The 24,690-nt window shown below is 43.0% G+C and overlaps 1 protein-coding gene and 1 long non-coding RNA gene across 9 annotated transcripts in view; one reads left to right on the top strand and one right to left on the bottom strand.

Moving 5' to 3' along the window:
* The window catches only part of LOC116090659, a 26,535-nt gene extending 16,071 nt beyond the window's left edge, over positions 1 to 10,464 (bottom strand). The window contains exons 1-4 of the long non-coding RNA XR_004118772.1: positions 10,364 to 10,464; positions 9,506 to 9,605; positions 4,071 to 4,112; positions 875 to 901 (exon numbers count right to left, since the gene is read on the bottom strand). This is a non-coding gene — a long non-coding RNA (uncharacterized LOC116090659). The remainder of the gene's footprint in view (positions 1 to 874; positions 902 to 4,070; positions 4,113 to 9,505; positions 9,606 to 10,363) is intronic.
* The window catches only part of Gjd2 (gap junction protein delta 2), a 38,755-nt gene continuing 21,440 nt past the window's right edge, over positions 7,376 to 24,690 (top strand). For 3 of the 8 annotated variants that reach the window (XR_004118769.1, XR_004118768.1, XR_004118770.1), the window contains exons 1-3: positions 7,766 to 8,606; positions 9,692 to 10,738; positions 12,957 to 13,037. Coding sequence is in view for 4 of the 8 variants with exons in the window: in XM_031371388.1 (XP_031227248.1) it covers positions 8,536 to 8,606; positions 9,692 to 10,586 (966 nt within the window). In the remaining 4 variants the exon portion in view is untranslated. Of the gene's footprint in view, positions 7,629 to 7,726; positions 8,607 to 9,691; positions 12,019 to 12,956; positions 13,038 to 24,288; positions 24,375 to 24,690 lie in introns of those variants that run through there. The other 5 variants (XR_004118771.1, XM_031371388.1, XM_031371389.1 and 2 more) reach the window with 5 other exon arrangements.

Raw genomic sequence — 24,690 nt, 5'->3', positions numbered from 1 at the left:
TAGTGTGGGGCAGAAGTCTATAGTGTGGGGCAGAAGTCTATAGTGTGGGGCAGAAGTCTATAGTGTGGAACTCATTGACATGCTACAGCTTCCAACAAAATGTTTCCCATGCTTTGTTCTGGTTTGTTTATTTTTTTATTTTTTATTTTTGTTTCTTATCTCTTTGGTGGGAGAAGATTGCAAAGGTAGAGGGTAGATAGAAGGGGACAGACAGATGAGTGGGACTGGAGTACATGATGTGAAACTCACAAAGAATCGATTAAAAAAAACTGTAAAGAAAATACTCTTCTGAAAGATCGGAGGTAGGAAAGGTTATTAGTTAATAGAGTAATAATTTAAGTATACTATTAGTTAATAGAGTAAATAAACAATAGTATGCATTCATTCAGTCCCTTTCTATTCTGTTTTTGTTTTTTTCATTCTGATGCCTACTCAACCAAACAACTTCAAAGTAATATAATCCAGGCATGTGGCTCTCTGACTATCCACCCTGTTCTAGAGAAGGGCAGGAAAGGAGAGACCAAGCTCAGTTGCTTGGTGGTCCTCTTTTGTACCACTTGTAACAAGTTGATCAGAATATAAACTACCTTTTGGAGAGTTTTAAATGGATTTACCGTGGGTGGTGGTAGCACAAGCCTTTAATCCCAGCACTTGGGAGGCAGAGGATGTAGATCTCTGATTTCAAGGCCAGCTTGGCCTACAGAGAGAGTGCAGGACAGCCAGGTCTGTTATACAAAGAAACCCATTTTGAATAAAGCAAACAAACAAAAAACAATGAAGTTACATTTTTGATTGAAGTTTCTATCCTATGGTTGCTAGGCAGCAAGATTATAATTTTATTATCAGCAGTAACATATTTGATTTATTTTCTTACCTTAGTGAACAGCAATGCCACCTCTGCCTGAAACAGAGTAAACTTAATTAGTGACTTCACGATAAAACCAGTAATGCTTGAGGACAGAATTCATGGACTGTTCTTGTGCTCTGAATAAAAGATGTAATCGGATGCAATCATTTCATTAATACACACATGCCCCTGTAATGGAAATTCAGAGGACCAGATGGCCAGGAGTGGACTAGGATGAAATGAGATGGGTGTTTTCAGTTTAGCAACTAACTACTTAGCCTGTGTGGATTATATTAAATGCTTACAGAACCACATGAACACATTTTCAGAATGAAATTCTGGCTTTGTGTCCAGCAGCAGCCATTCCCATCGTGGGGAGAAAGCCCGCCTCACCGGGCTTGTTAAGACTACCACTACTCTGCAGTTAATGGTGTTCATTATTACAGTGGAACTTAAACTTGACTGCGTATTCGAGCTGGAATAAGCTAAATATTTTTTCTTTTGAAAATACAAATACATAGATTTCACTTCCAGGAACGCTGATTTTTATTGGTCTGAGTAGAGCTTAGGTACTGTGAGCTTTCAAAGCTCCCTGGTGGTTTTAAGATGCAGTAAATATAAGAATCATTGCATTTGTGTGGTTCCCATATTACACAAGTTGGACCCTTTATAGAGCAATAAATGAAGTGAGTACTTTTTGTGCAATATCATTTGGAAAGGTTTAGATATCCCTTGCTCCCAAATAGCTGTTCACTTCTTAAAGCATAGTATTCAAAAAGCTACCTAAAAAAAATCTTCATTTCTTTGAATGAAGGCTTTTCATCTTAAATAAGGATAATTCCTTTGAGAGGGATAATACATTAAGTGATTATCAGTTATTAACACCCTGTGTGTGTTCCCTCATTGGATTACTGTCCTCTCTGGTGGGAGAGTAAGGGGTGAGGGTGGGCCAAGCACAGTGATGGAGGATTCAATGGTCAACAGGATATAAATCCAAGGTGAATCCCATCAGGGTAGAAACATGAGTATATAGTAAAAGAATCCCAACCTTCCTAGTGCTATGATTCTTTAATAAATACAGTCCCTCATATTTTGGTAACCCCCAGCCATAAAATTATTTCATTGCTACTTCACAACTCTAATTTTCTACTGCTAAGAATCATGCTTTAAATATCTGATAGGCAGGATATCTGTTATGCAACCCCCAAAGGGGTCATGTCTCACAGATTAAGAACCACTAGATGAAACTGAAGACAAGACAACTGACAAGTGAGGGTGGTCTCTCTCTGGTCTCAATCCACTGCAGAGACAAGAAGCTCTCCATAGAAGCCTTTGTTGTGGGTGCTTAAGAGAGACCAGAAGCCACATCGATTGACAAAAACAACATCTGAACTAGACTACACCTGAGTCCCAGGGATCCTGACAAAATAGATGTTGGCATTTTCAGAAAGTTAAGGAGCAGGTGGCCTGTAGGGTCCACATGGGGCTTGAGCAGAAGCTCCAACTCTTAGAGACATTTCCTCTGGGGGACTCACTCTGATCCTACCTTATAGTAATAAGGCAGCAGAAGAACTCAACCCTGAGGTCTGACTTTCAGCACTGCTGCACTCTGGTGTAAAAGAAGCAGAGGCAGGGTGCTGATGGCAACCAAAAGATATTCTCCCAGTTTGACAATTTCTCAAGGGCAGGCCCTGCCCACACGTATTTCCTCTGTAATTTCCTCATCTCTTTTATACAGACTGCAAACTCAGCAGGAAGCCTAGCTATATCCTGCGTGGCTGGGGCTTGGGGTGGACAGTGACAAAGAGATCGTGGAGAGGCGGGTACCCAGACGCCAGGAAGGCTCGATTGCCCTCACTGTAGCTGAATAACTTGTGAATAGCTTTGACTTAAAAGAAATCTCTTCCTGCAGGTCTAATGAGCCTCCCTGGGAAGCTCCCGATGTGAATGGGAATCACGACTTGACATAAACGGGAAAGATTATGTGTCAGCAGGGCTGATTTGATTCTTAATGGAGTGTTAATTTATTTGCTGTGATTTCATACATCTGCTTTGACCACAATACCATATTATGTTAATCCCTGAGATATTACTGTGCAAGGTATATTTTCTATACACAAGGTGAGTAAGGAATGGGGGATTTGTACATGTGATTTTTTTAAAGGGGTACATACTCTTTTATTCAAAAGACTAGCAGGTGGAAGGTGGTAGATTTAACCATCGGTTAGGAACATGGTCACAGTTTGGATTTGGGGTTCATGAGATAGCAACAGATTCTGGCCATACTTAGGACTATTATGACCCATAGATTGGACAGCTTTATTCCCCTTTGAGACAGTAAATTTTGCGTATACTTCTCTACAAATCTTGGCTGAGATTTAAACATATGAAAGAAGCACAAAAGATAAAAAGTGAGATGTCCCTTTGTATCAAAGAATAGAATTCATTTGCCATTTATGTTCTTTTAAGTCTTCTAAGACAGGTTAGTTTTGCCCCCTTCAAAAGACAGTTTGATATTTCTATTGGGGAACAGATTCATGTAGGCCACTGAGAGAAGTGAAGCTGAGTTACTTCTAACTGTCTGTGAAGCTATGTGTAAGACTTTAATGTGGAGACCAATCCCAAGCGGAATGGCGTCCCTCTGCATCACAAAAATCCCAGGAGACTGCAGATGTTGCTACTTCCCAGGAGAGATGTGTCCAGGGCTCTGATCAGCTTTCCAAGGCCACCTTGCTGATGCCGATGCTGATGCTGCAGCCCTAAGCTGTGCTGCTGCAGCACTACCTGGCTTAGTTTAGCAAGTGTCATGACAAAAGAGAGGAGAGCAGAGCAGCAGGGACCAGTAGATATCAAGACACACCCTCTTCCCTCAATCCCCAGTAATCTAGACTAGCCATAATGTGTAAGATCCCTATGTGGCAAGTGGATCCCCTTTTCCTCTCTGTATTAAATATAATTACACCATAAAGAACAACCGAGACCATCTCCAATCAGGGAACATGTAGCTCTCTTAGGTCACAAGAATTCAATGTTCGGTGTGTCTTCATCATAGTCCTCCAAAAAATGTTTCATTTCCACAATGCTGAAGGACTGTGGAAAGTGCCATGAGGAGTACATGCTCTCTGTTACCCCAGTCACATATGGCCCACGAAAGCAGAGGTCAATATCTCTTGTAAGAACCTGTATTCTTACAAGTATGAAGTTCCAGTGAGGTTTCACTTACCAAATATTTGAAGTCAAGCAGTTAACAGGTTCGATGTGGAACCTGTGGTTGAAGAAAATGAAGTTTTAAACATATGTAAAGTCAAGAGCACATCTGAACACACCCATACAGTAAATATGTCATTGGTTTTTTATTTTTGTTTTTGCTTTTGTTTTTCGAGACAGGGTTTCTCTGTGTAGCCCTGGCTGTCCTGGAACTCACTCTGTAGGCCAGGCTGGCCTCCAACTCAGAAATTGCCTGCTTCTGCCTCCCAAATGCTGGGATTAAAGGCATGCACCACCGCTGCCCGGCCCCAAATTATGTCATTGTTAGAAACTCTACACTGCATTCTCGATTCAGAATATTCCACCCACAGCCTTGACCAGTCTTTGCAATTTTTCCATCTAGAAGGAAGCTTTCTCTAGTTGGTGAGTGTGCATTGCTACTTGCTAAGACAGCGATTTACAAAGTGAACAACCCAGAAATTATTGCAAGTTAGATATTCCTGGATGCCTATGTTCTCCATAATCCTAACTAGCTTAAAGGTCTTCCTTGGTTTTGTTTTGTTTTTTTGTTTTTTTTTTCGAGACAGGGTTTCTCTGTGTAGCCTTGGCTGTCCTGGAACTCACTCTGTAGACCAGGGGAACTCAGAAATCCACCTGCCTCTGCCTCCCAAGTGCTGGGATTAAAAGCGTGAGCCACCAACGCCCGGCTCTTCGTTGTTTTAAATTACAGCAGTCTTCCCAAAGACTGACTACATTTGCCACTGTATGCTAGAGATACCATGGAAAGCAGCATGGTGGATGAAATATGCCTTCCATTCCCTAAGGGTTTATGTTTTAGTGAGGTCAAAAGCGAAAGGTCCACCTTCACTCTAACATGTACAGTCCCTATGAAGTTTCACTTAAAAAGACACACATAGGCCTGTTTAAAGATCTGTGAAGAGTGGGGAGGGATTTCCTGGTTTCTAGGATTTGCTCCTGCACTAGCAAACATGGAATATAATTTTGTTCTCCAAATTTCAAGTGACAAGAGATTGTTAGTAACTCAAAAACTTGGACCTTACTTGCCCAGATTTTAATTTAGCAATCTGATATGGACACAGTGTATTCTTAACGTACCCAGGTTGTCTACTGGACACTAAGGTTAATTCTATCAGTTCTAAAATTTGATTTTCATCTGATGCCATTTATTTAGTGTTGTAGAACTACATTTAAATTAGAATTAATGGGAGGAACTTGCAGTTGACTTAAATGAGTATCTTCAATCAGAGATGAATTGAGCCAGTCAGAAGCTAGGCAGATGAAATAGTGCCCCAAGGAAGGTCAGAGAGGCCCAGCTGTGCTTAGAACCTCTTCATATTTAATGCAGAACAATCAAGGCAAATTACTCATTGAAAATGGAGTAGATTGGGCTCAAAAGAGAAAGTGTAACACAAATGTGTTAGACAACTCATGAATGATTTCTGAAAATAAAAATAGTTAAAAGTTGGATCTTTTCTGGATTTTGTAGCCCCAACTTTTGGAATAACATTTGTGTCTTTTCTATAGATTTCATTTCTACAACTTTGCACATTTCTCTTGACAGGCCTTTGACTTTTGAAATACAGAGGTAAGGTAATAAAATTTAAACTGATGAACATTTTAAGGTTATAGTTTGTCCCATGGAAGTTTCTCACAGCCTATAATTTTAATTTCCTAATTTTTTTTCATACAGTTTCACAGAGAAATTTGGGTTGTGCTTCTTTTCTGTTTGTTGCAGTGCAACTGACAACTACATTTTTTTTTGTTTGTTTTTTGTTTTTTTTTTTTTTTTGTTTGTTTTTTTTGAGACAGGGTTTCTCTATGTAGACTTGGCTGTCCTGGCACTCACTTTGTAGACCAGGCTGGCCTTGAACTCAGAAATCCACCTGCCTCTGCCTCCCAAGTGCTGGGATTAAAGGCGTGCGCCACCACCGCCCGGCTGACAACTACATTTTTAATAAATAAAATAAAAACTGTTGCTTTTAAAAATGGTGCTAAGAATAAGTTTTCATAGCCTTAAAAAACAAGCTACTTAGCCCATAGATGTCTTACATTATAGGTTCTATATAGAAGCGTTTTGAGTATTTATATACCAGTGATACTGGTGTGTCTTCCATTTGTTGTATTGATGCCTATTTTCAAATAATAAACTGATAATTAACAAGTCAGTCACAGGCCAGTGGTTGAACTTTGCACTAGGCTCACTCGGAAAGCCTCAAGCACAGAAAGTGATTCTGAGTTGTACAACTTATTAGGGGGCATTTAAAGGCAATTAAACAGGTTGTTCTTGGTACTCTGTCATCCATTGTCTCTCTTTGATTCTCTACTCCAAAAATGTCTGCCATAGCTGGAACAAACATAGGGAGGGACTCAGGGGAGTGAGGCAGAAGCCTGGGAGTGTGCATCATGCTTGCGATAAGGGAATCACCACCCATCTGTTAACCAACTGGAAAGATCTCTTTCTGTCTCCATTCTTGTACCTTTTTTTTTTTTTTCTGCCAAGAGAGTGAAACCACCCCCACTGTAACCATGACACTGCCTTTATATGATACACATGTCTCCATTATTTTTAGTGGACTCCTTTACTACCTTCAGTGGAGAGCTGCTGACTTGAGCTAGGAGTGTCAACCCCAAGAGACAACCTCCTGACAGTCCTACAGTCCGTCCTCTGGTGCTGAAGCTTGGGTTCTGTCTGTAAGCATTTTGTATGCAGAAGGGTATGTGTGGGGACTCTGGGCCTTCCTCAGGGCCACGAGATACCCAACAGACTCAGTTGTTCTAGAATCAAAAGCACATCCTGGTGTAGCTTATGTGTATGTTCCCTGTGGGTAATTAAGGCTGCATTATATTCCTAAGACCAGCTAGCAACACTTTCACAGTCATATTTTTGAAAGGATGACAACACCTTACTCATTGTGCTTTTGGTACATTTATGTGACACACTCCCAACTTTGGTGTCTCCTAAAATTGACCTTACATTAATTAGCAGCCTGGTGTGATCTTCTCAATTTTCCTGGGACCAATTAAGTAGATGCTGTAGATGGAACTGACATCAACATGTAAATTTTAAGACCGATTCTAAAATCTGTTCCTTGAAGCTGGGGAGCTGGGGGTGGGGGGGGGGGGGGGGGGGGGGGGGGGGGGTGGAGGAAGAAAGCAAGGGCTGACTAAGAAGAGTGGGGATGGAGTGAGATTATGAGCTGCTGTTTCTGCTAGATAAATATTGGGTCTGGGTCTCCTTAAATCCAGGCTGGACAGTGCTGACCTGACTAGCATCCTCTACTCCCATCGGTTATGTGCAAATGAATTCACGGGGCCTCCTAATCTGTGCTGGGAAAAATGAAAACGCATTACGGGTCCCTGGCTCGCTGCTAGGCACCTGTTTGGTTGGTAAATACTTTGTACCCAGACCTTACTGCTCAGAACACCTACACACCTGCATTTAGGCGTCAGCCAGCAGGGAGTCTCATTAGGTATTCCGCACCTCAGCACCTGATCCACACACCGAAGTCGGGACCCTCTGCAGCACTCTCTCGCAGGCGGCTGTCCTCTCCCGGTAAGGGCTAAAAACCTCCCTTCCCCCAACTAGCACCACCATCTAGAAAAAGAATTTTAGCAGTGTCTCAGAAGGCCCAAAGCTAAAGGTAAGGGACAGACGGGGGCAAGCTAAGCCATCTACTTGGGTCCCTCCTCACTCACCAACGTGTCTGTTCCTCCTGCGGGAGGCCGACGGCCAGGTGAGGTTACCTGGGCGCCTCAGAAGCCCCAAGGGGCGCTGCAGTCCTCCGTCTCCCCATCCCCGGCGCAGCGGGGGACTCCAGACCGTCTCCTCCCCCCCGCGGCGCGCGGCCGCGGCCCCTCGGGCTCCGACGCTCGGCGACAGCGGCACGCCGCGCTCTGCTCCCCTCCGCCGACCTGGCGTGACGCAGGCGGAGACTACTTAAGGGCGGATTAGAGGCGGTGGCCGCGGATTCCCCAGCCCCGCAGCCAGCTCTGCGCGCCGCAGCGCGGGAGCGCCAGGTGCCTGCTCCAGTGACAGGCGCCGGGGTCGGTGCGCGGACCCTCCCTCAGACCGCAAGATTGCGGGGACCGCGGCGCAGACACCGGTCTCCCGCGGGCAGGAGCTCGGCCACCTGCACGCTGCCACCCAGCCCCGCCCCTCGCCGGGAGACTGCGGGAGTCCACCTGACCCCCGGACGGCACCGAGGTGCTGTCCAGCTCTTCCGCACCGCACCAGCAGCTCCATCGGTTGGGACTCACATAGATTGCTTCCCCCCTACTCCCCTCTTTTAAGTGCAATAAAGGGGGAGGGCCTCGTGGATTTTTTTTTAAACAATTTTTGTTTGCTTCTTTAATTGGGGGCTATTCGCTCCCTGTCAGGAGGTGCGGCCCGGGGAGGGGCCAGGACCAAGAACGTGCCCGGTACTGCCCAGTCTTTGTCTGCTGCCTCCGGATGCACAGCGATGGGGGAATGGACCATCTTGGAGAGGCTGCTGGAAGCCGCGGTGCAGCAGCACTCCACTATGATTGGGAGGTAAGGGCACCAAGCCAGCCGTCAGCGGCCCGTCGGGCGGCCCTTGGGAATACCTTCTCCTGTCTCTAACGACCCCCAGAACCCCAGCCAGCCCTCTGCCTCCTCCCCAACCTCTGTCCAAGTGCCAGTGTTGCCCTGCATTAAGGGATTACCCGACGCCCAGTGACGCCCCCCTCCTCCAGTTACTCCGGATCGGCTCCCCCATACTTTCTCTATAAAGCACCACAGGGGGGAGGGGATTCACACTTCCCTCATCAGAAAAGGACTTGTGGACTCAGTCCTGGTACCCCCCACTCTCCGGAGTCAACGCCAGTCTCCATCTGGTTCCCTAAATAGAATCTACAAGGAAGGCAGAATTGCATTTGGACAGAGAAGGGCAAGTGGGGAGATGGCTTTGCTCATCACAGCAGATGCACCATTCTTTTAACAGATATTTATTAATCTAGACCATGTTCTCTGTTAAAACTTAGTGTCAGAGAGCTACACATATAGCTGGTTTTTTCTTGTGAATATATCTTTAAGTATATATTTATATACATATGTATGTATATGGATATTTGTTCATATTTATAGCTACCTGCAGCTACCTATTTGTTTGTAGACATGTGAATTTTGTATTCATAACCATTTCTATAGAGAATTAAGTTCTATATGTAGAGACTAGGATATACACACATGAAGATTAATGCTCGCCCCAGGTGTAGATCGATTCTACATGTATTTTCCAGAGTAAAGGTGTGTTTAGAGTCTCTAGACATTCTTTACATAGAGCTGTATATATACATATATATATATACATATATATGTCAAAAGAAAATATATTCTACGAAAGGGCCATAAACAGTGTATGAAATTGTGCAGATGTGAGATCCTTGTAATATGAAATATTCCAAGCTTACCAGCACCGAGCAGAAAAGGAAGAGATAAAATTGTTTTCCAGGCTCTCAGTTCAGTACCACTCAAGGGTGGACAGCTCCCCCATTCAAGGACTGGTAAGCGCTGAAACAGAAAGGAAAGAACAGGGACTTTCTATCAATGACTTAGCCTATGAGAACCTTTCTCCCCCCTCCTCTTCCTCTGCTCAGGATCCTGTTGACTGTGGTGGTGATCTTCCGGATACTCATTGTGGCCATTGTAGGGGAGACGGTGTACGATGATGAGCAGACCATGTTTGTGTGCAACACCCTGCAGCCCGGCTGTAACCAGGCCTGCTATGACCGCGCCTTTCCCATCTCCCATATACGTTACTGGGTCTTCCAGATCATAATGGTGTGCACCCCCAGTCTCTGTTTTATCACCTATTCTGTGCACCAATCCGCCAAGCAGCGAGAACGCCGGTACTCTACTGTCTTCCTAGCCTTGGACAGAGACCCCGCTGAGTCTATAGGGGGACCTGGAGGAACTGGGGGTGGGAGCAGTGGAGGGAGCAAACGAGAAGATAAGAAGTTGCAAAATGCCATTGTCAATGGGGTGCTGCAAAACACAGAGACCACCAGTAAGGAGACAGAACCAGATTGCTTAGAGGTTAAAGAGTTGACTCCACATCCATCTGGGCTGCGCACAGCAGCAAGGTCCAAGCTCCGAAGACAGGAAGGTATCTCCCGCTTCTACATCATCCAAGTGGTGTTTAGAAATGCTCTGGAGATTGGGTTTCTGGTGGGCCAGTACTTTCTATATGGCTTCAGTGTTCCAGGGTTGTATGAGTGCAACCGTTACCCCTGCATCAAGGAGGTAGAATGTTATGTGTCTAGACCTACCGAGAAGACGGTCTTTCTGGTGTTCATGTTTGCTGTGAGCGGCATTTGTGTGGTGCTCAATCTGGCTGAACTTAACCATCTGGGATGGCGGAAGATCAAACTGGCTGTCCGAGGAGCCCAGGCCAAGAGGAAGTCAGTCTATGAGATACGTAACAAAGACCTGCCTCGAGTCAGTGTTCCCAATTTCGGCAGGACTCAGTCCAGTGACTCTGCCTACGTGTGAAAGGGCAGGTTTGGGAAAGGCCTACTGGGTGGCAAGTGGCCCCAAGGCAGATGATGACTCGGAGGTGCACAGGTTTGCCCTCATTTGCGCGATGCTCGCTGTGAAGGTCTAGGATACAGATACTAAGAGGTCTTCATCAACAAAGAGAAGAGGTAGAACTGTCATCACATGTTATACCATCAGTTCTACAGAGACCATTGGGTAGAGTGACAAGACGGCTAAGCTGGACATCCTTGGGTCTTCTTTAGTGGCCCTTCCTGCTCCTGATAATAGTGAACTGGCGTAGATGCCAAGCAAGAATTAGTTCTGCTGAGCTCTGTATTCTGGTGAATGGCATGAGTCAAACACTCATTGATATAAAATTTGTGACCCATCTCAGCACATACCCTTATCCTGGGCTGCAGAAAAAAAAAATCCTGGAGGATGTTTCTCCCCTTCAGCATGCCCCTTTCCCTCAAACCCAGGATAGCATGCCAGCTTTTCTTTTTCCTTGATCTGGCCTTACATTAGCCCTAACACAGTTTATCTGCAAGCTAGAGGGAATTACGTGGGGTGCTTTTTGGAGACTGGCCAGGGCAGAGGTTTGCAGTAGAGCCCCATATGACTGGCTCTTAGTCATTAAAAAAACAAACCTTAGGAATGTCTCAATATTTCCAATTTTTTAAAACTCAAATTGCACTGGTGCTGTTTATTAGGGGTGGGGGATGGGAGGGAGGGAATTTCAACACCACTTCTGTGAGATGGTCATTTCACTGTTGAGCATGTGTTTATGAGCTTTGGGATATTTCTGCCTTCTAGATTATGGACTGTGGATAGAGTTAAAAATATGTGGGGTTTTTGTTTTGTTTTGTTTTGTTTTTTGTTGATGTTGTTGTTGAAATGGAGGGTATCTACTCAAGCCACAGAATTTCTAACTGATAGATCTTACTATAATTTCTTACCTGATTTTGTGCTACACAGCTGCACATCATTTTGCCATGGTTTGAACTTACCTGTGTGCTCACACCAGAGACCTTAATCAGCCCATATCAATCCCAACTTATTGTGTCATCAGTTACTTTTGAAATACACACATGCACGCAATCACTGACTTAACAAACCTGGAAGTAAATATTATTGGTTAAGATGTGTTTATGGATATTTATTTGAGACATATACCAAAGGTTCATAAACCTGTTGTTTGGACTGTGACAATTTTCCTTTCGTTGCTCTTATTCATTAAAGTGCCATATTCCACCTTTCCCACCCACTGTGCATTTAGCTGAAGCACTAGGCAAGAGTAGCATTCAGATAATATGTTTTTATGGAAGCCCTCTATTTCATTTGAATTCTTCTTATTATGGGTTTTTTTGATTTAGATATGGATGTGGTATGTTATACAACTGAGGATTTGTTTAAAATAAAGTTCTTGCCTTTTTTTGTAAACTGGGAAGAGTCTGCATTTTTCTACTTTGATTGGAGTTCTATTTGTTTAAATGAATGTTCAACAATGTTATACTGGACAGACATTTGGTCCAGGAAGTGAACAATACATGGAACATATCTGAAGATGAATAACAAAGTCCAGTTAACTGTGGGCAGATGGAGAGAAGCTGGCAACTTTTACAAATGTTTAAATGTGAATGGTGAGGTGTTCAAGTGGTATTTCCTAACTTCTTTCTTACTTTAGCTTGACGCCCCCTACCTGTGTAAGTATTTTGGGGGGATACAAATATCAATAATACTGGGCCACTGTAACTCTGTTTAAGAGTGGGTTTTTTTCTCTCTCTTTCTTACCATGGATTGTCACAGTTGGCAGGCAATGCTGTTCAATCTGGTGTCTAACAAGATGTCAAAAGGCATTCTTTACACTAACATTGTCCAGTAAAATTTCTCTAGTGATGATAATTTATCCTGTCCATGCTGTCTAACCTGGGAACAATTAGCTAGATGTGGCTACTGAGATCTTAAAATGTGGCTAGTGCAACTGAAGAACAGAAGCTCTGATCTGACTTTAATGTTAATTGACTTAAGTAGCTGTAATGGCTTACCTGCTAAAGTATCACAGTTTTAGACTTTTTCATCAGCCATTTTTGTTGCATCTTTAAACGTGAATGGATCTTCTGCTTATACTTCATAAGACCTTTGTGTCCATATCATTTTATCATTTCTCATCTTTCCTATATGTGGTCCTATTTCTGTAGATCAATGTTCTTTCTCTGTTCTTTAACTTTATACATGTTCTAACCTTAATGAGCTCTTGGTTTGAACAGCGGGAAATGGTGTAGACTTTCCCAGGTGGTTGTTTTTCCAACACAATGGTCACACCTTTTAACTATGACCATGTAAATGCCAATTTTAGAATGAAAATATGTCTATTTCAATCTATAGGTTTCCATCTGCAGCATAAATAAGCGGTTGAAGATGGTTATCCTTGAGTAAAGAAACAGATTCTCCTCTGCCTTGTGTTTGGTAAGCTAAAAATGTTTCAAGACACCTCCCAGAGCTGAAGGAAGAGTGTCGCTTGAGCTCTCTTAGCATATGCTTGGGTGTGAAAGAAATGGGAATCTGTGTGGAAAACAAGGTCTGTTGTATTTATGCCTTGATGTAGGATTAGAACAGGAGTGTTTCCTGGTAGAAAGGCATCCCTCATCAATGAGCCTCATCTACTTCAGTTGTTTGATGTTTCTAAACACCTGCAAGAGATGAGATGATTAATCCATGTGTTCGTCGCAGAGGAGAAAGCATCCTTTCCATATATGGCCGCACCCCTCAGAATGTCCTGCTTCCTATCGAATGAAGACTTTTACATGGATGGGTTAATGGTTCACATAGCTGTGTGATGGATGTGATCTTAATCTCTATGTTGTGAGAGGATGCTACTGATATATTTTTACATTTCTGAGATTTTTGGTAAGCTTTAAGTCTTTTTGGTCCATATAGAAGTATATGGGTGTTCACCCATGTGTGTGTGTGTGTGTGTGTGTGTGTGTGTGTGTACCTTGGTTGGCAGTAGGCAACAGCTTAACTGGGTTTAAAAGTTTGGCAAGTAGCTTGGAGGAACTAAAACACTAAGTCTGTGGGAAAAAAAAAACCCTGAAAGAATAGAACTTGTCATTTGTAGGTCCTCAAACATCACAAAGGTCACAACCATGAGTGATAGCAGCCCCATTCTATGTACTCTGTGATCTCTGGCCACAGAGAAAGTCAGGGTTACAAGCAACACCCAGAACAGTGTGCTTCTCGAAAAACGGTAAGACCCTGGAGGACAGAAATACTTGGAACACTATTTGGGTTTATTTTACTTTATATCTTATTAACAACTTTAATTTGTCTAGTTTAGTATGCTAGGGCTGAGATAACAGAATTACATAGACAGGAGCAATTGCTTTCTCCTGGTTCTAGCAGCTGAAGTGCAGAAGCGAGGTGTCGGCGGGTTGGGGTCCTCTGAAGCCTCTCTGTGGCGGCTGCCACCTCACTGTACATGTGATCTTCGTTTGTGAGATCACATCTATCAAGTTTCCTGTGTCTAAAGTCCTCTTTGTGTGAGGAGACTGTCAGACTGGGTTTGGGCTTCATTCTTAACTTGCCTTTTCTTAGAAGTGGGTGGTCAAGCCAGGGTCTTATTCTGTAGCCCAGATGGTCTTGAACTCCCCCAAATCCTCCTGACATTAATCTCACATATGCTAAAGCTACAGGTCATGAGAATAAACTATATAATCATCTCCTTTTAAATTAATTACACAGAGGACTTATCTCCAAATACAGCAACATTCTGATTATATACTGGTATCAGGGCTTCTAAATAGTAATTTTGAAGGACACAGTAAGGATTTTTACATCTTCAGGTGTCCTTATAGTTAGTAGAACTATAGAAATATATCCATAAAAGAAAATGCTCTGAGAATAAGAGCAAAGTATGTAACTGAGTGGAACATCAGAACAATGGGTGTACATGAGGCTATCCTGAGGCAACCACATTGTGTAGCCATTGCACTGAAGGCACTGAGCAGCAAAGGAGCCCCTGTAGCAGAGCCAGGAAGCCTGAAGATACAAGGGTAACACCATTAAGGTTAGTCCTTGAAGTATATGAAAAAGCAACTTCTCAAACAGAAAGATGAAACATTTAGTCAGGAGTAACAGGAAATAGTAGTAAAGCATAGTAATTCCCTTGCCTCGGTCCATGCCACCTTTCTAAACTGTTGGTGCTACAAGCTAAGAATCACCACTGTTGTTTGTTATTTCTCTCTTAGGGGTGAGGACTGGTGAGCCAGAAACATTAGCAGAAGGTCATAAGAATCAATTACATGGAGAAAGAAAAAGGGAAGGGTGAAGTTCTCATGACACAACTTTTCATGCTCAATGTATCTGGAGTTCATGACGAGAAGCTATAGATGGCTGGCTGGCAGGCTGTCTCAAAGCCTTTAGAGTGGCAATGGCACCAGTTGAGGTTTCCATGGAGTGTGAGGGTCTGAACAGGGTTACAGCCTGGTATGGACAGAGGAGAAATGTGATATTAGGAAGCCAAGAGAGACGGGGTCAAAGAGAAAGTATTCATAGTAGCATAAAGTTCTACTGAACATTTATATAGATGAGAGAGTTTTAAGTAGCACTAAATGAACACTTAGAATCATCTACTATTAGATTTGGTGAGTATCAAACTGTAACTTATCACAGACTTCCTTAGAATCTTCCAGATCTTGGGAGGTTAGATAAAAATAACAGCAGCAAAGAGCAAAGATCAATCCCATCCAAGACAATACCTGGTACATCAGCTTTGTGCCCACCCAAATGTTACACTAGAAGGTTGCTATACTCTAGTAGAGGGTGTGGTAGCTAAACAAACTTTGTTGAATGAAGCCTAAATGAGTAGTGAAGGCTAAAATGATGCCAGTGTTTTGTTCAGATTTGGGCCTTTAAGAACAGCACCAAGAAGCATTGATATAACATCAGACCACTGACCTGCTATGGGACAGACACAATGCTCAGCTGGGCCATTGACCCAAGTCTTTGGCACCTATGATGAGCAACGTGCAGGCAGTAGACCTGCAGTATTCTTGCCAAGTCCAACTACAAGCAACCCCACATTACCAATATGTTTAATGTCATAAGTAAAGTGCCATCACTTGTGAGCACGCTCCTGACACCCTCACTTCCAGCTTCTCTTGACATGCTCAGATGTCCTAGAATACTTAGCAATAGAAAGTCATTCAATCTAGTTCAGGAATATGTTCAGCACACAATGGTCTCTCATCCCCTAGATGGTGTCATGATAAATACAGAGAAGGGCATGTTGTTCGCTGCTCCTCATAAGATCTCAGGTTTGCCCGAGGGGAGGCAGATGGCCTCAAACACCAGAGCATTATCTGTGATTGTCACCTTTCAAAGCATGGACTTTACAAAAGAAGATTGTGTATCTGGTTTGTTTGTGTGCACTCATGTGCATGTGTGTGTGTGTGTGTGTGTGTGTGTGTGTGTGTGTGTGTGTGTGCAGCTTTGGTAAATGGAGATGGTGTGGGACAAAAAGCTTCTTCAGTCAACAAGGCATATGAAAACCTCTTTAAGAATTTGTGTTTACTTCTTGGTCTTTTGTTGTTTGGGCTTTTTGTTTTGTTTGTTTATTTTGTCAAGATGATGAGAACATCTCGAGGCTCCTAGCTAGGATCAGCTTCCATTCCATGGGTGGCAAGTGCTGTCTGCCATCTCTAGGGAAAGTACCTATGTCATCCATCCCATCAGTTTAGTGGGCAGTTGCTAGGTACCTGCTCCCTCCGCTGTGGACAGCCAGCTTGACCTAGCAGAAGACAGTGACTGGGAGCCAGTGTTAGTTATCTAGGTACATGTGCTGAAGATTGGTAAATCCCTGGAAGCTGTGACCTGCTATTGATTTTCAGAGGATAACCAGCCTGGGCATTAGTTAGGGTCTGTACCAGAGATAAGGTCTGGAGGCGTGGCACCGATTCAGAGCAGGTAGAAAAGGTCTGGACAGTCTAACTCTTTCCATTCTCAGAGTCAGTGAAAGGAGCTGTGCAGAAGATCTGGAACTGGAGTCCTGGGTCCAGGTGCAAGACTTGGGAGGCATACGCTTATTACCACAGTTAGGAACCTGCAGCATTTGGGAAAAGCTATGATCTCAGCTAGACAGCAATAGAAATATTTCACCATCAAGGGGTTATTCTGGAAGGTCTGCTCCAAAGAGAGAAGTTAGTGAGCCACACAAATATGACTTCTGGCTGGGGAAGATGTGGGGAACCAAGGAATTTTATTTTCCCTGGGGTTCATTAAAGGAAGTGAGAAGTAAGGAGCCTGGAACAAGCAGACAGTGTTACACAAAGGGCAAGGGAAGCCAGGAGAATTAGAGTAGACAATGTGAAGAGACATCTTTCAACAACGTCTCTCACTGCTGTTCTGAGCTGTGTCAAGTCCCCGGGCATCAGCCACATTGTCCTGTCTGACTATGCAGAGGCACATTGCACCATCTCAGGATCAGCTTTGATTTGGAAAACACATTTCAATCTCAACAGTAAGGGATTGGAGCAAATATCCAGGGTGATGGTTAGGGATTTGGCAGCATGGCCCCATTAACATTAGTGGGAGTTAGTCAGCTAAATCCCAGACATGGAACAGAATCCTGTGTTTATTCTTCATGATGACCTTTCTGATGTAAATTGATACAATATTTCAGAACCACTTAGACCGATTAAGCGCTGTAGAATGTACCTCTTCTAAAAGGAAAATCTTTCTGGAAATTGCTGCTTTGTGCACTGAAATGTTTGTGTTTGTGGGCAACTGTGGCCAATAGGAACATATGGGGACCTAAATATAGATTTGGTGAGTTTTGAAACCTCTGAGACATTGGATCTAGGGAGATTTCTGTTGTACCTGCCTCCAGGTGGAGGCCAACATCCCTGCAAGTTACAGCTTTTTCCAAAGAACATCTTCCTTCTTGTACAATTTTGTATTTTCTTCTCTCCTTATTTTTCATTTTCTTAATGACAGTGAAAGAAATCCCCGGTGACTTTTTAAATGAAATCTGAATGGTTGGAAGAGTCCACTGAGGATCAGCAATGAAAACAGATGTACATTCACTATGATTCAGGTTCCATGGTCACAGCAGTGACCTCGCTCAACCTTTCAGCTACAGGCCAGGATGGAGAGTGTTCTAATAGACCCATTTTCTAAATAAAGAACTTAAGATATCTAGATGTCATCCCCACCCCCACCACATCATACAGCTAATGTATAACCATGGTTAGATTCAAGCTCACCATCTGATGCTCAGACCTCGGTTTAACATTTCTTACAGTGCCTTCAGGACAGACATCTGATAAGGTCACAGGAAGACTGGGATCTTGTTCTCTCACATTCTTCTCATCACATCCTCATTGCAACATTTATCCCCTTCTTTAAAATGGTTTTATTTCTCCTTAAGATGTGTATGTGTGTGTGTGTGTGTATGTATGTATTTGTGCATATGTGTGTGTGTATGTGTATATTTGTGCGTGTGCGTGTACACATGCTTGCATGCATACTTGAGTTTATGTGCACCACATATGTACAGATGGAATTAAGAGGTATTAGAGGTTGTGAGCTTCCCAGTGTGGGTGCTGGGAGCTGGGACCTGAACTCAGGTCGTCTACAAAAGCAGCCAGTGCTTGTAACAGCAGCGTCATCTCTCCAACTCTGAAAGTTCTTCATTTGTATGTTGTGATACAATATAGGACCACAAGGCTTTCTCTCTGTAGTGCTTGGTGTAAAGTGAGATCTCCCAAATGCCAATGGATTACATAAGTAACTAAAGGTATAGGATCCTGTAACCTTGACATACACAAGGAAAATCATTCCATCCACTCTTTCATTTCATAGATGCAACTTGATTCTAGAAAGCAAGCTTATAGAAAGAATTCTGGGCTAGATGGGAGTTGAAGCAGGGTAGGATTAAGAGAATGGGCATCTCAGGCTTGCAAGAAAGGTTGACCTGGGCTGGACAAGCTGTGGTTGGCAGAGTTCCCAGACTCCAAACCCGGATCTCTCTCTAGGCATGTGCAAGAGTGAATCTTACTTTAGATAAACACATGACTTATCATCTCTGTTGTACTATTTTCTTGGCCTTAGTCTAGGTCAGATAATGAACGTGAGGACAATTACCTATATTCTTGGCTTCAAGTTGTATATACATTAAATTATTGTGTGTATTTATGTCTGGTACCACTTTAGGCATCTCTACCCCTGATACACTGTAGGAAACGATGATTTGTTTGTTGTTTTGTTTGTTTGTTTGTTTGTTTTAGAATTTCTGTGTAACATAATGGTTCTTGCTGGCTCCTAGACTCTTTAAGCTATGAAATATACATATGGCTCTCATCTATCCCCACTAAAGATTCTCTATGGCCTCTTTTGGGGTCATTGATTATCTTATGATGTATGTTTATTGGTTGGTGTTTCAGGATAATACTTAAAATTTTATTTCTTCCTGTTTTTTTTTCCTTCTTATTGCTGTGCTTCATATGAAAAATGGTCAACGGATTTATTTGTTCTTTTAGTATATACTAACTGAACATACAACTTGTACTTTTTCAGTGCTGAGTTTATGTTACAAATACTACTATGATTTGATCCTTAACGTTCCCCTATAGCCTCACGTGCTTGAACATGCAGTATCTGGCATAGCAAACTGTTTTAGTAGACTGTTGGGCCAGACTGGTGGAGGTAGATTATGGAAGGCTGGTCTTTGAAGGTTACAGCCTGGCCCAGCTTCTGACCTACACTGTCTGCTTCCTGTTAAGACAAGATATGAGAAGCCTCTCCCACACTCTCCTGCTACCATGAACCACACCCTCCTGCTGCCACGAACCACACTCTCCTGCTGCCATGAACCACACTCTCCTGCTGCCATGAACCACACTCTCCTGCTGCCATGAACCACACTCTCCTGCTGCCACGAACCACACCCTCCTGCTGCCACGAACCACACCCTCCTGCTGCCACGAACCACACCCTCCTGCTGCCACGAACCACACTCTCCTGCTGCCATGAACCACACCCTCCTGCTGCCACGAACCACACTCTCCTGCTGCCATGAAACACACTCTCCTGCTGCCATGAAACACACTCTCCTGCTGCCATGAACTCTATTGTATGTTCCTTGCTGTGATGAACTGAAACTGGACTGCACCCAAGGAGAAGGTAAAGTGAGTATCCTGGAGAAGCAGGCAGGCCTCGCTTGTGGCCATCCTAGCTAGCTTCTAGGAGTTCAGACAGGAGGAAGGAAATTGAAAATATTACTTTTCTCCACAAATGGTTTCATTTAATTCCACATAGTTACAGAAGTAATATATATTCAGGACAAAAAAAAACCAAAGTACAATGTAAAACATCTTACACCTACAGAAAACTATTGCTGAATTGTGCGTCTCTTTTTGTTGTGTACCTATCTAGGCCACTGCTAGGTTTGACCACAGTTGAGGCTTCTCCACAGTTAAGGTTCACACTGTATATAGTCTTACAGCACTTTTACTGCGTAGAGACAGGCTAACACATTAGCAACCTCTCTACAAAAACAACACGCTTTTGATTAATAGGCATGTTGATCCTGCGGTTTCCTTGAACCTACTGTAGATATTTGGCCTGTTGTGAGTTATAGCTTTTACACTCAATACATTTTGTCAGATCTTCAAAAAGATGACTGTGAGCAGTTCATGAAAATGTTCAGATAACTTTTGTACTTGCATCAAAGTGATCTCATACAACAGGAAGATATGCACACCTATGCATGAAGGCAAAAGTCACCTAGGAGTTCTTTTATGAGTGTGTGTGTGTGTGTGTGTGTGTGTGTGGTATGTGCATGTTGATCTGTACGTGTGAGTATGGGTGCACATATGTCATGACACACACAGAAGTCAAAGCCCAACTTTCAGTGCTCCTCCCCTTCCATCTGGTGTGAGACAGAGATTGTCAATGTTTCACCACTGCACACACCAAGAGAGCTGGCACATCTAGGAGCCTCCACGGATTCTCCTTTCTCGGCCTGACTTCTCCCGATGGATGTACTAGGATCACACATACTCATGCTAAAGTGGATTCTAAGGTTTCAAATTCTGGTCTTCACTTACCCTGCAAAGCCCTTTCTTTACCCACTGAGTCGCTTCAGCAGCCTACAGGCTCATTTTTATAGTTTGCTTAAAACAACCAGAAAATATCATGTATGTTCCTGTGCATGTGTGCATATATGTACATATCACTTATGTGTGAGTGATAAGAATTATCTTCCTAACACAAGCTGTAAGCACAAAGACTTTTGGTGCCTGTGACCCCTGAGTCTGAATTGAAAGTCTTGTCTCAAATATTGACGCTAGACAAAATATACCACCAGGCCAGTGGATGATTCTATGATTCCTGTGGGAAAGCACACAAGTATGATTATGCTCTCCATGTGTTAAATATAGCTCATGTCTTGAACAAAAGCTAGCTTTGTCTAAAGGAGTCATCTCACTGAAAGCACAGTAAGTAATCAGAGCTTAGCTGGTTAGTTCTGGGAAGAGGTGAAGCTCCAACTCCAGGTCATAGAGGTGGTACAAAATCTGAGTTACTGGGGTTTGAGATGCTTCCTGCTGTCTGAGCTGAAACCAAAAAGCAAGTGGTTGAAGTAGAAGCTTCAGAAGCCATCAAATGTTTGGGGATAACAATGGGGTTAGAATCACACATAAGACTGCCAGTCCTTAGGAACAAACATTTCTAAGGGAGCCCTTGTGTGGGTTTTCGTTATTTTTGCCAAGTATCTCTGAAATTTAAGTGAAGGTACATTTGACAAAAATAGCATTTGCTTCTCTAAGCCTGGGTGCTAATGAGCTCTACAAGCATTTAGTCCTCACTTTGGTCTGTTTGCTTTCTTTACCACACCTTTCTCTGGTGCTCCTGGGGTCCCAGGGTGTTAAGAGGAGGGTGGCTGGTACTTTCTCTAAAAAGCCTTTCCTAGGTGAGAAAATGCAATGATGTAAGGAATTCTTTTTTAAGGAACTAGGTAGAAAAGATAACACATTAGGAAGTGTGGACTGAGGGCAGGGGCTCCACCTTTCTTAAGGCAATGTATTGTTTTAAAAAAAAACAATATGATGCCTTGCATGCTGATTTAAATCATTTCATTTAAGAAGAAACATGGAACAGAAGGTGAGTTCTCCCTTCACTACCTGCCCACTTTGTGAAAATAAATGACAAGCATCAGGATAGTAGTTGAAAATATAGCTTTAGAGGCAAACTGCACTATAAAAATACCTGGAGACCCATAGTAGAGCACAGGCTCTCTGACTAGACTTTGATGCGTTCAATCTGTATTTGCTGAGCCAACCCATGGGTCAGACACTAAATTAGCATCTCAGCTCTTTCCATATCTAGCTGTGTGATCCAGGAAGTTATTGAACCTGGCTAGGACTTGGTTTCTATGTCTGTAAAATGAAAATAGTAAAATTATTGATTTCATTGGATTGTTAGAAGTTTTACATTTGATTGTTTTTAAAGAGTTCCTCGTGATTCCTGATGCACACTGTTTTCTAAATGCTACTTCTCTATTGCAATGATGATTATCTGCTAGTAAGAAACTAGGTAGCTGTATTTGATCATTGATATAGTGAGCTCAGCAGATTCCTTTGTGTAAGAGGATAATAAGAACATGCAAGAAGGGTCTTGGGAAAAGAAGACCGTATTTTCCCATCCCATAGTTCATTGCAGCCCAGTTACCTAACTTTTACCATTAGCTCAGTGGAATATGTCATTTGTTGGGAACACACAGTGAAATCCAACTTTAAGAAAAGAGGAAGACCCAGCAGCCAGTATGCCTAGCTTCTTGCTGAAGGAGAAGTGTTCAGAGACTACCTATAGAAGAAACCTCTTTATTTCTTCAGAATGTGACTCTGTTCAAAGATCTAAATGAACCTCTTCCATTTCTGTAAAGCTTGTGCGACAAATAGGATAGAAAACAACTATCTTACATGCGCCAAAATGAGCTCTTCAGTCATTCTTTACTTCTTTGTCATTAGACAGCCAGGTGCAAATAAAGATCTCAAATCAAAGGCTGTTCTAGCTTTACATCTCTGGATGCGAAAATGGTCTATGGTCAAACCAAGCCCGAATGGCCCAGTCTTGCCTCGGTTACTGAAAGTGTCCTATCTGTGAACTACAGAGAATCGTGTCTTGTCCAAGGCTCCAAAGGTAGACACATGCTAATGGCGCAAGCCACCAGAGTTCTAAAATGACTTTAGGGAGTCTAGGAGATAGAAGGACAGACATAAGAAGTCAAGGCATGAGGGACAGGGAGAGACTGCCACCATTGAATACTCACTATCAGTACCATTGCCTCATCCAGAATGCTATGGCTGAAGCTGAGCTGTCAGTTGGGCAGTAAATGTCTGGGATGTACAAGTTATGCCTGGGCTGAGTGGGTGAAGCTGTGAGATAATTGGTGTTTTGGGGGGCACCTTTGAAATATGGGCTTTATAGATACTTGAATGATTCAAAAATATCTCAGCCTGTGTCAGACTGAGTCTCAAATAATTGTCATATGTGGCAACATGTCTCAAAAGCTGTTATCCTCCTTTCTTTAGTTCTTCTCTTCTTCCTTTTCCTCCTTTCTTCCCACACAATAACCCTATGGGATTTCCACCTATCTTTTCTCTTAGAAGAGGGAGGGACTGCTCTTTGTGAATTCTTTCATCTCAATACTGAAGTTTAAATGATTATTCCTTTAAACAAACAAACATCAGAAAAGAAAAGTTCAGTCAGAGGGAAATGTAGACTTTTTAATCAAAAGAATCAATAACATAAGCGTCCTTAAGCAGGGCCTTTTCAAGTCATTCAAGCAAGTCCATTGAGAGAAGCTTGGTTTAGGGCATGAAACAGTTTAGCTCTTTAGTAGATTCATGGACTCCCTGGATTGGCAAGTATTCCATCCTAGTTTAGCCTCTTGTACATTCCCAAATTTGTACAGCCTCCTTTCAGGGTGACTGCCCACATCCATGGGTGACAACCATAACCTTCCCTTTGGGAAAGATGCCTCTGTCATCCCTCAGCTACTCCTGTTTGAAAGCTCTTCATTAGGGCAAGTTAGAAACTGCTTCTCCCAAGTGAAGGCACCTTCCAGCCAACCACATACAGAAAAAGGAGTTCTTTCTTAGATTTCTTCTATTCAGACTCACCCAGGTTCACTCTCTGAGGTGGAGTTAATTGCTGTATGCCTTCCTCCAAAGAGAATTGCCACTCCTGTGATGTTTGAGACAATGTGCCCAATAGGAGGAAAGAATCTTGAAGTTGAAGGTTTTGCAACAGAAAAGGCAGGGCAGGAGCCAGTCAGGAGATGTGCATACTGGCGTGTGTGGTTCTCTGTCTTTGCCAAGAACAAAGATAGAAAGAATACGGGTGAAAATACTCATTAAAATACAAGTGGGAGGATCATTATGTATCCCCACTCACAGGCAATGGTGATTGTACTAGATCCATATTTGGAAAAAGGGGGTAACTTTGATGTTCATTCAGAATGAATTGGTATCAGATAACCACAGTTCCATATGTTCCATTTTTCTGTTTTGGTTGCTAGGCACAAGGAATTCATGAGACGTTGGCTAAGTGTGTTTGACACATTTTTGCATGTGAATCGTAAATATTGGCTGATTCCTTTCAGAAGCTTCTGTCATTCAGAAATAGATGCTGAGTGAAGCCTTCCTTCTCTCCTTAGGAAGAACGGGGCTTGCAGGAGACAGGGTGTGGGAGGCCAGTCTCCAGCACAGAGGGGAGAGTAATGAAAATGACAGTTCGTTACCTCTGTGTGGCATTTTGCAGTTAGCCACACACCTCCCATCCACAATCTCATTTGATGTTCATGCTTCCCTCTGAGGTAGGTATTAGGGTAGCTATCTTCATCCCAGGAATAAGGGTGCTGCATGCACCAAAGCACAATGATGACAGAAAACAAAACCCAGAAGTGGGAATTTTCTGAGAGTGATAGGGGCATCCTGGCATTTCTGGGGCTGATCCCTCAATGTGAGGTAATGTGCCCTACCACCCTGCTGAGCCTAGCATTTTATTTCTTATCTTTTTTTTTCAGTGATACTTACATAAATATCCTTCAGGGGAGGGA

This window comes from Mastomys coucha, unplaced genomic scaffold, assembly GCF_008632895.1.
Source record: "Mastomys coucha isolate ucsf_1 unplaced genomic scaffold, UCSF_Mcou_1 pScaffold15, whole genome shotgun sequence".
In the NCBI taxonomy this organism is placed as follows: Eukaryota; Metazoa; Chordata; class Mammalia; order Rodentia; family Muridae; genus Mastomys; species Mastomys coucha.
Note: the sequence above shows the minus strand (reverse complement) of the source record. Positions and strands in the feature narration are given on the sequence as shown.